The sequence below is a fragment of the Scatophagus argus genome, chromosome 20 (assembly GCF_020382885.2).
Source record: "Scatophagus argus isolate fScaArg1 chromosome 20, fScaArg1.pri, whole genome shotgun sequence".
NCBI lineage: Eukaryota > Metazoa > Chordata > Actinopteri > Scatophagidae > Scatophagus > Scatophagus argus.
The window spans coordinates 7,548,431-7,561,492 of NC_058512.1; the positions used below are offsets into that span (position 1 = coordinate 7,548,431).

The following is a 13,062-nucleotide window of genomic DNA, read 5'->3' on the forward strand; positions in this document are numbered from 1 at the left end:
CAAATTACGGTAGAGGTGGGGGGATGTGGCATTGCCTTGGATGGGTTCACTTTGATGTTAGCTATTCAGTGTGTGGATTAAAGATTGGAGCCACAGAATTTAAACAGCGATTTAAGGATACCAATTAACTTCTAACTCCAAGCATACCTTAGATGTCACTGGTACAATAAAAGGTATGCTTTTTAGTTAAAAAACAACAACAACAAAAGACTATAAACACAAATGGATAAAAAAAAGGTTGTGGTTTCAACTGGTGAGATTCCACTTGACAATTTAAAGAGTAGGAAGCAGTTCATATATATATATATATATATATACATAACAATAATATTTAATAATATATAAAAGATATGAAAAAAAATGTTCCATCAAATTCTTTGGAATACACACAACTGATGTAACAAAATCATTGCATATCTTAAATAAGGAGGCAACAAAGTTACCAAAGGTTGAAAATGAAAATCAGTGAATGATTGAATCATTTAGCTGCATTAATTTTCTATGATTAACCTCATATATTATATTTATATTATATTAATTGGATGCTTCACGTTTGTGTTGGGTTTTGTATTTTATGCTGTATACACCAGTAGAGAAGCTCTACAAATTTCGTTCTTTCATTCAGATATACAATGACAATAAAGGCAATCTTGAATCTTGAATTCTCTGACAGGGACCTTACAATAGTGATTCTGTGTGGTGGCTAGAGAAAATCACATGGATACTACCTAGAGTGTACTCTGCATCTGTCACAAATAAATGAGAACAGTGGTGTGGGCACAAAATGGAAAAAAAAGAAGAAAAGAAAACAATTTGGCAGTAGCAATATGCTATTCTAAATGATAGATTTTTTAAAAAATGAGAGGAGAAAATATAGTATTTGATCTGCACTGAATTTGATATGTGTGTCCTTTGAATTAAGTTTGGTTTCAGCAGAAAAACAGAGACTGGGTTTGAATGTTTCAGCACCAGGGCGAGAGTGTGAATTTGCAAGCAAACATGGGGCTCATCTCATTTGTCTTCATTCACTGCCTTTGTTTATCCTACCTTCCACCTATCATGTTTTCATTGTGTCTTGGTTCCTCCCACTCAAAAATGCATGGAAGAGATGCAAGGAAATTATGGGAAGGATATAGGACAGAAGAGGCGCATTCTTGTCTTTCAAGCATCACAATTTTATTTTATTTGCTGGATTGTTGTACTGCCCAAACAATAAGTGTGTAGCTGTTTTACAGTTCTTTTTAGATCAGCCTCAACATGACTGAATAGAATATGAAAAAAAAAAACCAAACAAAAAAACTGCATATTGGCAGAGTGAACTTCCCGACAATCAGCTCTCAAGCTAAATGGCAAAAGTCAAGGCTGATGTCTCAAAACCTCAGGGGGAGTCGCACACAGCGGGAGTATTTCAATACAAACAACTGCAGTACAGTATTTGGAAGTTAAGTACCGAATTGTGTGACACGTTTTCAGTGCAATTATATGGTGGATTTAAGAGATCAAACTTTGGCTCAGTCTTTTAGTTCAGATGCTTCTTTTTTTTTTTTTTTTATTTGATCTTATGTCATTTTCACAAAAATACAGCTTGATACAGCCGGTAATGTAACAGCATCCCAGCAATAAACTGAAATTGAGAAATGGACAATAAAATATATCATAATCCAATTTGAGGTTCTGTCAAAATTTTATGGCATTTATGTATGAATAAAATATCTGCATAATTGCGCCTGACTTCCCAGAACAGAAGACACAGGGATCAATATCAAAATTAAAAATTCTGAGGCTGGATAAATAGCTGTTTTTTGTATTGCATTCCTACAGCTTTGGGCATCTGTAAGCAGTCCATACATTTAGACAAATGATGTTATTATTCACAGTAAAAAGCCCTATGTTTCATGGCCCTGTCAATACTGTTTCATATTTTTGTGTACATTAGAAAGACTTGCCATGTTGCATTGATTGGTGACCTTAACTTGTTTGTGTTTGCATCAGTTGAAACACCAGCTAATAGGTGCATTAGCACTAACACTGGTGCAGGAAACCATGATGAACTATTGGATACACTTCCCTCCAATAGCTGTGACTACTCCTTCACACTTAGCATAGGTGTGCATCCAGTGGAAGTTGAGTGTATTGGCTTTTTACCTTTTTATCAGCTCTTGCCTAGGAGAGTGACTGTGCCCTATTGACTGATTGACTATCAACTAACCAACAGCCACTGCCCAGCCACTGCTAGGATGAACATGCTCAACATTTGAAAGCTATGCCCTTGGAGCTATACTCCAGAAATACTGTGTAATTATGTCAGTAGATTTGGCAAAATGTAAGACCCTTTGAGCAACTATATTTCCAAAGGAATCTCCGTGACAATAACTTTTCAAGTAGACATTAAATACTTTTCCTTGAAAATAGCCAGTAAAATATGCAGTCTGTTCTGCTTCTTGCGGCTGTGGTTAAGCTGTGATCAGTTACTGGGAGAAAAAAGGGCTTGTTCATACATGAAAACTGCATGGTTTACTGGCCAAGTCACTCTATTGTGTGACACCAATGGGCTGCACTCATGAGCCAAGAAAAGCAGGCTTGTTTGGCCTATTTCAGAATGAACACACATGTGCATGCTTACCAAGTGGCATGTGAATGTGCACCCAAGTACTCAAGACTGCAAGCGTAGGGACTGGGACAATCTCTGTGACTGAGTGCACCAGCACTAAGGAAAAAAAATAGTTGGAGAGTGTTTGAATATTTCAGCACCATGGAGAGAGACAGAGAGGACGGCTGGCACTGCGTCCCTCTTCCATATTGATACTGGGCAAGTTTGAAGAAAGTAGTATGTTCACACTGCAGAAGTGACAGATCATAAGCATATTCAGAGATGTCAATGTGCATACAATTTTATTTTATTTTATTATATTTTTTCTAGTGAGTTGATAGGAACTTTCACAATGCGATACAAAGAGGTAATGACTGAGCTGGGAAAATAAGTTGTTCACAGTGGTGAGGCAGCTTCAGGAAATTTGGAAAGTGAACAAGAAAGTAAATATTTGGTAAAACATTTTGCTTTGTCCTTTTAAAGTTGTCAACTGTGTTCCAGAGTCACTGTATGATTGATGTCTTCTGGTGCACAGTTTGGTGCAATGCTGAAGAAAGCAAGGTTCATATCTGGGCTACAACTGCAGAAACATAATACCATGAAGCAGTGGACACGTACTGCATACTGAGTACACTTTTATGCTTCATGAAAAATGGTGCGCAGTATATGGCTACATGTATTGGAATGTTTGAGCAATCCAGACAGAGCACAAGGATGACGATTGTGTCTTCTGCCTTCAGAGGCAAAATCCAGTAATGACACAAAGAATGATAAGCCAAGCAATGTCTATTTATTGTCATGGGCTGGAAGATCCAAAAAATTACAGGGGACACTAAGTTACACGAAAGGAGGTTAAAATAAGACATTTTCCATGAAAGAGGAATCTGTTACTGTTTGTATAAGTATTGTATTTCTTTTAAAACACCTTTCTGATTATGCTATGAAAATCTGCTCACTTTAATTTCTGGTGCAGCCACCCGAGGTGATATGTTTAGTATGGGATGACTGCACATTGAACTTGGTTTCTTCAGGTGTAAGAGCAGAGTCAGTCAAAGTAGTATGTAATGTAGCTTTTATATTTGAAAAGATGTAATAGTGAATAACTTGACAGTAGGTGTACGGATGAATGAAAATCCTTTGCTGAGAACTCACTGCTGAATCATTTGGGGCATGTCAAGCTTTTTTATTCAGGTCTTAATGCATGTCTTTTTTGTATGGTTTACTATTAATCTGTTTCATATGACCACATACAGTATGTCAGGGATATATCCTGTCTGATTTATAGATGGCACATCATAGTGAGATAAAAGAAGCCAAACAGATAAGTTTCATATTGCACATTTTCTGTCATTTTCAAAAGATACATTATATAGACAATAGTATTGAGACACCTGAGCTGCATGCACATTCATGTAGTAGAGCATTTGTGAGGCCTGGCTCACAATCTCTGTCATCCCAAAGGTGTTGGATGGGGTTGAGGTCAGGGCTCCGTGTGGGCCAGTCGAGTTCTTTGACACCAAACTCATCCAGCCATGTCTTTATGGACTTTGTTTTCGTGCACTGGGGCACAGTCATGCTGGAATAGAAAAGGACCTTCCCCAAACTGTTGCCACAAATTTGGAAGCATAGCATTGTCCAAAATGTCTTGCATTAAGATTTCCCTTCACTGAGAGTAATAACTTACCTGAATTCAATAATAGTGAGGCCTATCTGAATACTTTTACCTGTATGGTGTGTAACTGAGGTGACATTGTTTGATCAACTGCTGCAGTCCATGTAAAGAATGATCTCAGAATCTCACAAAGACACTGTCTGTTTGGCAAAACAGATGAGATGAGATGTGGTCTTTAGTACCAGAGGACCAAGTACTCAGTTTATTAACTTATGCAAAAGTACTAATACCACTCTGTGAAAATACCTCACTAAAAGGAAAAGAGGTGCATTGAAACTCTTTGTATGTATGTAAAAATTTGCTTTGAGTATCAATAGTAATAGTAACCCTAAAAGTATGATGTTGCATAAAATGTAAATACACAAGCAAAGTAGACCCATGAGTACCTGTAAATTGTAACCTGCCTAAGTACAGTACTTGAGTAGCCCACCTGAGTAAAGGTACTTTAACTCTATAGTCCCTCTATAGTCAAGCTATGTTTGTATGAATATCCAAGTTCTACTCGACTCCCTGATTTAAATGAAAAAAGGTAAAATATCAAAAGCAGACAACCGTATGTGACAGAAAACACCTGAACTCAAACCCTCGTTCAAAATACACTAATCTGAATTACAATCAAACATCTTGGAAAGTTTTTTATTTTTCGTTTTCTTCGGTGTTAAATAAAGCCATGCCACAGAACATCACACATAATGACTGACACGCAGACGCCTCGTGGCTGTCTTCAAAATGACACGGGCTTGTCCACCTTAAAGTGATTTGTTATCCCACAGTGTGAACACAGATGGGTGTGTGTGGGGAGCTGAGACGTGTCATTCTCACTACACCTGTGCTGCCGCCTCCTGGACGGACGTGACTCCTTTGCAGCGACTGTACTATAAGTGAACGGACAGCTTATGAGCCCCACTCAAAGCGAGAGAACCACACACAAGGAGCGGGATGGCGAGGATATTACTGCTGCACCTCCGCGTCCTTCTCGTGGTGCTCTTACTAACAGAAACCTGGACAGTCCGAGCAAACAGAGGGGTGGCATCGGCCGACGAAGAGAGGGACAAAGAGAGCGACGCGGAGACGCCATGTGAGGTGAAAACCGTTACCGTCTCTACCCTGCCCGTACTCCGGGAGAACGAGTTCAGCTTCACCGGCGGAGCCTCGGGGAACGTGGTCGGAGGAGGAGGAGGAGAAGAAGGAGGGGGTGCTGCTGGAGCAGGTGGTGTTGGTGGAGGAGGAACTGGAGGTGGAACTGGGGGAGGAGGAGGAGCAGGAGGAGGGGGGGAATCCCGACTCCTGTTATTCGTTAGAACCGACCTACCTGGGCGAATTTCCGTAATGGACGATCTTGACAACACAGCTCTCCCGTACTTCACACTCGGTAAGAACTGCTTTGGTACTGTATTTCCCTTCTACACTGATTACCAGCCAACTGCACGTTTGTGCGCATTGGGTGTACTGGTGTTTTCACCCTGAGCTATATTCCCAAATCACGCGTGCTCCCTGGCGTTTAAGCACCCGTCCCGTTTCCATTACCATGTTTGGATTCCATAACTATAATCTTTCCAAGCCAGCATGGTGTGCAGTTCAGGTAAAATTATTAGCTGCCATATCTCTTTACCTTGTACTTAGGTCACTGCTGCTTCTCCATGGAATACAAAGTACCACAAAGTACCAGTCATGTTTTCGGTGACTCTCCATTTCCCTCTCACGTTCTGACTCTCTCTCTCTCTCTCTCTCTCTCTGTCTGGATTTCCTATTTTGTGGTTAAATATGATTATGACTTGAAATTTCATGCATAACCTAAGTATGGTGCCCCAATCAAGGAATGCAATTTGGCCCTGCAAATATGCATGAAATTGGTATTTTATTCTCACTTGAGCACATAATTCACAGCACACATGCATTGCTGGTGGTAAAACTGAGTACTTTGTTAGAGCTTGCGTCACTGTGGACATTTGGCCATGCCAGGTTAAAAGAAAACCCACAGTACTCATCCCCCTTTCTGTGTTTAGTCCAAGACAACTGTGTGAATCAAAACAAACAGCCCAACACTAGTCCTTGACAGGTCGCCTGAAGTTTGCTGTTAGTCATTGGTTCTAAAGTGGTCTTGGGAATAGCATCACTGATTGTATAATCATGCAGGATATACACCAGCCACAAAAGATATTTGCTTCATAAGAGGAGCAGGACTGTGCATGAAGGGAACTTGCTTACTTTGCTTTCTCCATATTTTTCACTTATGTCAGAGTCATACGGAAGATGGATGTTCACTTGTGCACTCATCCCTGTTTTTTATGACTGTGTGTTGGTTGATGTGCAGAGCCTATGTGGCTCACAGTAATGTTTGTTGAATGCAATAAGCCACACAAGGTGGACCATAATTGCAAAATGCTTTATGTTTTCCAGTTCTCAATCTGTTCAGGGAAACTGTATTGGCTCAGCATGAAAGAAAACCTGTTTAATGGCAAATACAAAGATGCAAGACTCTGTGGAGGGCAGTGATATGGGTAGTGAGAGAATCCATGTTTCATTACTACATTTTTTTCCCCCGACTGTGGCTTGGTATCTTTTTTTTTTCTCTGTCTCTCTTTTCCGGGTCTCAGTTTCATTCTCTGTATGAAGAGTGCCGACTAAACTGGCTGTGCCAAGCAAAGGCGGGCAGGCAGGCTGAGGTCTGGAGCATTAAGCTAGTAAATCACTTTCTATTCTCATTAAGGACAGCCGTTGACTGGTGAGAAAGGCCTCTCTGTCCTCCCAGTCAGCTAGCTAGCAAATTTTCTATTTCACCCGTCCAGTGCATGACTGCATGCTGTGGAGGGAGAATGAGAAAAGGTGGTTTTAATAGTTTTAATACAACCATGTTTGCCCGCACTGTTGACCATTGTGTGAAGCAAAATAACAAGTAGTTGCATCCATGATAAATCGTGTTTTTATGACAAAACTGAAATTCATTACATGAAATAGGAATGAATGTAATTAAGAAAGACACCAATAACATTTGTTTATTTTTTACAATAGCAGTTAACTGATGTTTTATTTAATAGAAAGGACTGTATCGCTTCCACAAAGCAGTGGGATATTCCAAAATGAACAAAATAGTTTTTCTTTGCAGGCCGATATTGTGAGACACTTGTGTCGTGACACAACCACCCACTGGAAGATAATGGTGATGTGAAAACGATTATTTTATCATAACTGGCATAAGATTTTGGCAATGGTCCAAGACAGAAGTAGACATTTTGGTACCACCTGTGTTTTCCTTGTATTCAGTATTCAACACTAATGCGTTCAGTCATCTTGACAGCTTTTCTCTTGATAAATGTATTAATGGTAGAATCCTGCTTGTGAAATTAAATGTTGTACCCGACATCTTAAAACTACACATTGCTGTCAATTTAGCAGAACGAAATGAGCAAACTGAATTACATAGACAGTGAATTTTTATTATCATTACTGCATTTGCTGCATCTATATTGTACCTTTTACCTTATCACTTTTTCTCTCCTGTTAAAATTGTGAATTCTGACATTCTAGGATGCTACAAAAGCTTAAGCCTCCCCAGTCAGTCACCCACATATTGTGTGAGTTGAAGCACCGTCATTTTTTATTTATTCCTTTTTTTCACTTTATGTTAAATCCCTATTATACATTGGGACCATATACTGTGCAGACTGGATTGGATTGAGGCAACCACCCACCAACACTCTATTCTGTTCTTTAAAGTCTGTTGTTTTGAAGCTTTCAGAAAACTGTTAGCATCAGTGCCCGAGACAAAACATACTAACAGCCATAACAACAGAAAATGTTACAGCATAAAATGTAATCTGACCCAAAGAACAGAAAATTGTTGCAACGAATGAAAACAGCTCATGGTAAAATATTTAAAGTCTTGAGCAACTGAAAATAGAGTTTAGCCTTTTCTCACTGGTTCAAAGAGTGACAGAACAAATTGACAGCTGCTGCTTGCTCTTTTTCCTTACTTGGTGAAGGACATTTTAACCTCATGCTGAAAATGATACAATTGCCATGAAATAATTTTTATTTTAGAAACAAATTGGTAACTTTGTTTTCACGTGTTTTTCTGTGGTGTTGTGGTATGTACTAAAAGTGTGTGATCTGCTTACTACTGTGCTACACTTGACTGATGTGTAAAGAAGCAGATACATTTCACTACATCACAGCATTTCACGTTCACTTTTGTTTTGAAAACATACCACAGAGATCTCCTTATTAGATGGATACCATTCAAACATAAAATGAGCAGAGTCCTGTGTCTGCTCCCTTGATAATGTTAAACGTCCATTTGTTTTGTCGAACCAACGCCAAAGTTGAGGGTAGAGGAAAAAAAGCACAGCAAGTCCCCTTCCCACTGTGAGCTTCGATTTATTACCTCAAGTGTCGTGGAGAATGGATTAACAGAAAGGGCAATGCAGAGGAAATGTACATGGCTCTTTTGCCTCCCCCCCTTTTTTATTTTGTTTTTATATCTCTTTCCTTTTGTGTTCAAAAAACAAGAATAACGCAAATGAGAGAAATAAATGTATTCAGTAAGCCCACAGTCTTGATAAAGATCCTTACCTTTGGTAAGACGATGTGATTTGGATTTGCTGATATGTTCTATTGTTTTTATAAGGATAGATTTCAATGCATTTTATAGTATTGGATAAAAAGACGCAGAAAGGTAAGGTACTTCAGAATTCTAGGGAGAGAAATCCTGTGCTGCTACGCTTTGTCACACAGGATAATTTTCTTTGCTCCTTTTAAGTGATGTTGTGGCACTCGGTGGAAATCGATAAGTTTAGTAACATGGCTGACTTAGTAAACACCTCATTAGGAGTTCATCTTTTTGAAAACCTTCAGGCACTTAACACAGCATCAACAACATTCGAATGCCTCCACCGTCCTTTATCAGCTCTGTCCATTGTATGGACCAAATCTTTACCCTTTTCATTTTCCATCACATCATTTTGTTTTTGCACATCTTATCGAACTCGGGCATGTCAGCCAGCCACTTCTTCTCCCTCTGTCTCCGATGTATCTTCCTAAGCAGGAGTTACAGCAAACCCTGCTTGCTTCGAGATGGGAGATTAAAAGCAACAGTGGTAAAGTGAAAAAAAGAATGGCTGCACTGGAGCGTTCTCTTCCCTGTGGCACAGAACATGTACACACTGCACTACACCTCAATCTTTTGTCAGGAGTTGAGCTTAGCACTGCAGGACAAGCAATGAAGAAGGGGAAATGGTCAAGAGGAGAGGTGGGAGTTAATACATCTGAAATGGAGGTGTAAGTTGTAAGACTTTCTAAATTGTCAGCTAGTGCTTAGTTTACCACCATTTTGAATGGAGTGTGGTGAGCCGTACTCCAAACAAGCTCATCTAGCTGATATGGCCAACGGTGTTACATGAGAGCGTAGAGCATAAGATGCATGGTGGAGCTCAGGTCAGCTATCAAATTGTCTAATTGTAATGTTTTAGCTTAATATAGTAGACCTACAGCAGAGTGAACCTTTAAGATGAAGTATTTTCTGTGGGCTGTCTCATTTGTCGTACAAACCCTGCACTCTCTATATATTGCCCTTTAATAGTGTTTTCAGCCTCATGCCTATTATTTTGTTCATAGACAGGAAAATGACAGCTGTTTGATAGACAAGAAGCTTTGAGCCTTGTGTTCTTGCTTGCTGGCCAAACGGTGGCCATATGTATTTAAAGCACAATCAAAAACATGCATTTCCTTCGCATATTTTGGTGTTTATAAAAATGTGTATTCATAATGCACATTTTTATACCTTAGGTCCTGTTGAGCCTGCACAAAGTTTACTAGCACAAGCCAAGTGCGATATGGTGAAGTTACAAATAAAGTGTAACACAGAATCTAATATGCAAAATGATTCTTGTTGGGTTGTTTGATAATTTTACTAAACATAATTAGCATACATAACATGAAATGTTATTTTCTGTATGCTATGAAATGACAATCAAGTGTAACCTTTTTCAAAATTAGATTCTTTTGAAGCTTGATGATAATTTGGTTACACTTTGGTCGTCAGTACTTCCATTGCGTGAAGGATTGATGACTGGGTGTTAAACACAGCCCGTCGACTATGTGTAAGGATGGCACCTGTGACGCTGTTAGAAAGCTTTGCCAGTGCGATTCAAGATGTGTGAGAAATGAAAGGGAAAAACAAACAAAAGTCTCAGTAAGGTGTTGGGCCACAATGAGCCAGAGAAGCACTTTCAGGACCATTTAAGGCTAACTTTGGAAGTGAAAATCGGATTTGTGCTCAATATTTCCCACCCACTAAGATTTCTTAAAACAAGCAGGGACACACCCCACTTCAGAAGTTTGATGCATGGAGTACATATTTTGGTTTGTGTACATCTGCAGTTTTATCTTGCACCTGCAGAGATTTGTATGCATCTGAGTCATGCTGTGTCCTTGGAGGGCCAAAACTGAAACTTTATGTATGGTCCAATATTATGGTCCAAGGGTCAATAGTAAACACCTATTGTATTGTATTTTATTGTATTGTTAAGATGCAAAATAGAACTTGGATCCAAGGATCTCTGTCTGTTGTGTTCAGATTATTAAAAATAAGAATAATTGGGGATCCTACATATTTAAAAAGTCTTTTTCACCTCACCACAAGCAAAACAGTTTAAACATTACATTCATTTTTTAAAAATTATTTTCCCTATAAACCAAACCTGCCACTTTGGGCAGCCCTGATATGGAAAGATTCTCCTCATGCTTTCCTGAAAACAAACCGCCGCTTGTGAGTTTGTATTATCCCACCTCACTGGTAGCTCATTTGACAGGCATGGAGTGAGGAATCACGCTCATTTAGCCTAATGGTCATGGGCCTGACTGATGGCATGGAAAAGATGAATGACTTGTGGTCAGTGACCCTTGCTGGTTGCTCCCCTTTACAGGAAATGCATTTTGTAATGCTTTGTTTTATTACCAGTGTCTCTAGTCTTGCCTTGTGGCAGTGGTGGACCGCTTTGATCTAAAGATAATCATTTGATCGTTACCATTGCTGAGAGCTGCATTGTACTTATCTTTGACGGACTGAACAAAGAAGTTTATGTAAATACCCCTAATGAATGCACAAGCTCAGTTTTACTTGCCTTTTTCTTCTCTGATTTATGCAAAGTAGCAACATGCACAATTGCTCATAGATTTTTTTTCGCCCCCTTTTAATTAATTGGCAAAAAAGATCAAAGATAATGTCCGGCAATAGCTTTTTATTTTGTTTGGGTTTGTTTTTGTTTGTCATAGATTGTATGTTTAAAATTAGTCAGCTAAGATGCAGTCTTTTGGAGTGATTTAGCAGGATAAATTAAGAAACATGTCGGATCCATAAACTTATACATAAACATGAGGAGTGGGCTCTGTTTACGTTTTTATCAACCAGATTAGGTTGTCTGCTTATACATGTAATTGCTGAAGCTCTATGAAGTCTGATGTCTGAATCAGATATTTAGAACCCTAACTGAGCGTGCTGCTTGTAGTATATTTAGATATACAGCTACTGTTACCAACCTGACTGCAGTTTCAACCATTAGTATTTTAAAGCAGGACATCTGTTATGGCTTTGAAAGCTTTCACAGGTTCTGCAGCAAGCCCGGAGACCAGGACTATCATGTCTCTTTTCATGTAAACTGAATGAAGTGGGCTGACCTTATTTAAACACTAGCATAAAAAAAATAGAAGGCCACCTAAAGGTTTTTATCAGCCTGTCCGCTTGGAAGAATTTGATTGCGATAATCTGCCTCTGATGGATTTCTGCTGAGCTTTCTCACAGTGCTGTCATACCTTGTTATCTTTGCAACTTCCATTGTAAAGTTCTTTGAGCATTGTTTTATGTGTACCTCTGTATGTCCGACACGACTTATCTTGATATGCAAAACTGGACTAGTATCAAAGAACAGACTGGGTGTTGTATCTAACAAGAGAGCATCTTGCAAGTGGATTCCCAGAAGATTCATGAACTTTCTACTTGTCTACTATAGAGGGGCTTTCTAGTCTGTGCAATGAATGCATAATGTGACACTGATTTATAAAAGCAATTCCATTTAGTTGCTCTTTTTGCTCCTTGGGCTCCTCTGGTGTGTCCCCCACCACATAATAGAAGGCCCCCATGTGACAGAAACTGTGTAATGTATTTGCCCTCTTAGTAAAATACTTTTTATAATGCGAGCCAGACATTTGGGGCGCTGGGAGTTCGGATGAAATCCATCAACTTGGACAAAATATGTTTAAAGCCATGCAAGATATGTAGACATGTTGAATATTTTACAAAGTTCAAATTGGAGTACAGATCACTAAGGTTTTCATCTGGGGACAATAAAGCCTTCAGTTTACTGCAGGAGGAGCACACATAACCTTTCAAACAAAGCTCTGATTTGATTGAATAAAAGACAAGAAATAGAAGGGCAGATTTCTGTGAAAGGTTAATTGGATGAAGGCACAGCATTGAATACAACTTTGAAAAAGGTGAGTTCAAGGTTTTCATCAGGTTTCTAAACAGATTAACAATCTGTGCCTTTATAATAACCAGTCATTTGGGTTTACAGAAAATTACTGAACCTGCACAAAACAGAAGTTGTGCTTCAGAAGGATGAATGAAATATGTTCTTATTATTTTGTTATGGAATTTGATTGGTGTTGTTAAGTTCATGATGAGTACATGAGTTGAATATTTTTTTTTTTCTCAACTGCTTCAATCAGAATGTGATATATTTTCTCTTTTGGTGTTTTAGTGCTAAAATGGGGGAGGTCGATACTGATGTGTTTCATTTTGATC

General features: G+C 39.0%; 1 protein-coding gene across 1 annotated transcript in view; it reads left to right on the plus strand.

Annotated features, from left to right (window-relative positions):
• The first annotated feature begins 4,922 nt into the window (after positions 1–4,922).
• The window catches only part of LOC124051469 (astrotactin-2-like), a 237,289-nt gene continuing 229,149 nt past the window's right edge, over positions 4,923–13,062 (plus strand). Inside the window, exon 1 of the mRNA XM_046374872.1 lies at positions 4,923–5,634. Coding sequence (XP_046230828.1) covers positions 5,202–5,634 — 433 coding nt within the window. The 5' untranslated portion in view covers positions 4,923–5,201. The remainder of the gene's footprint in view (positions 5,635–13,062) is intronic.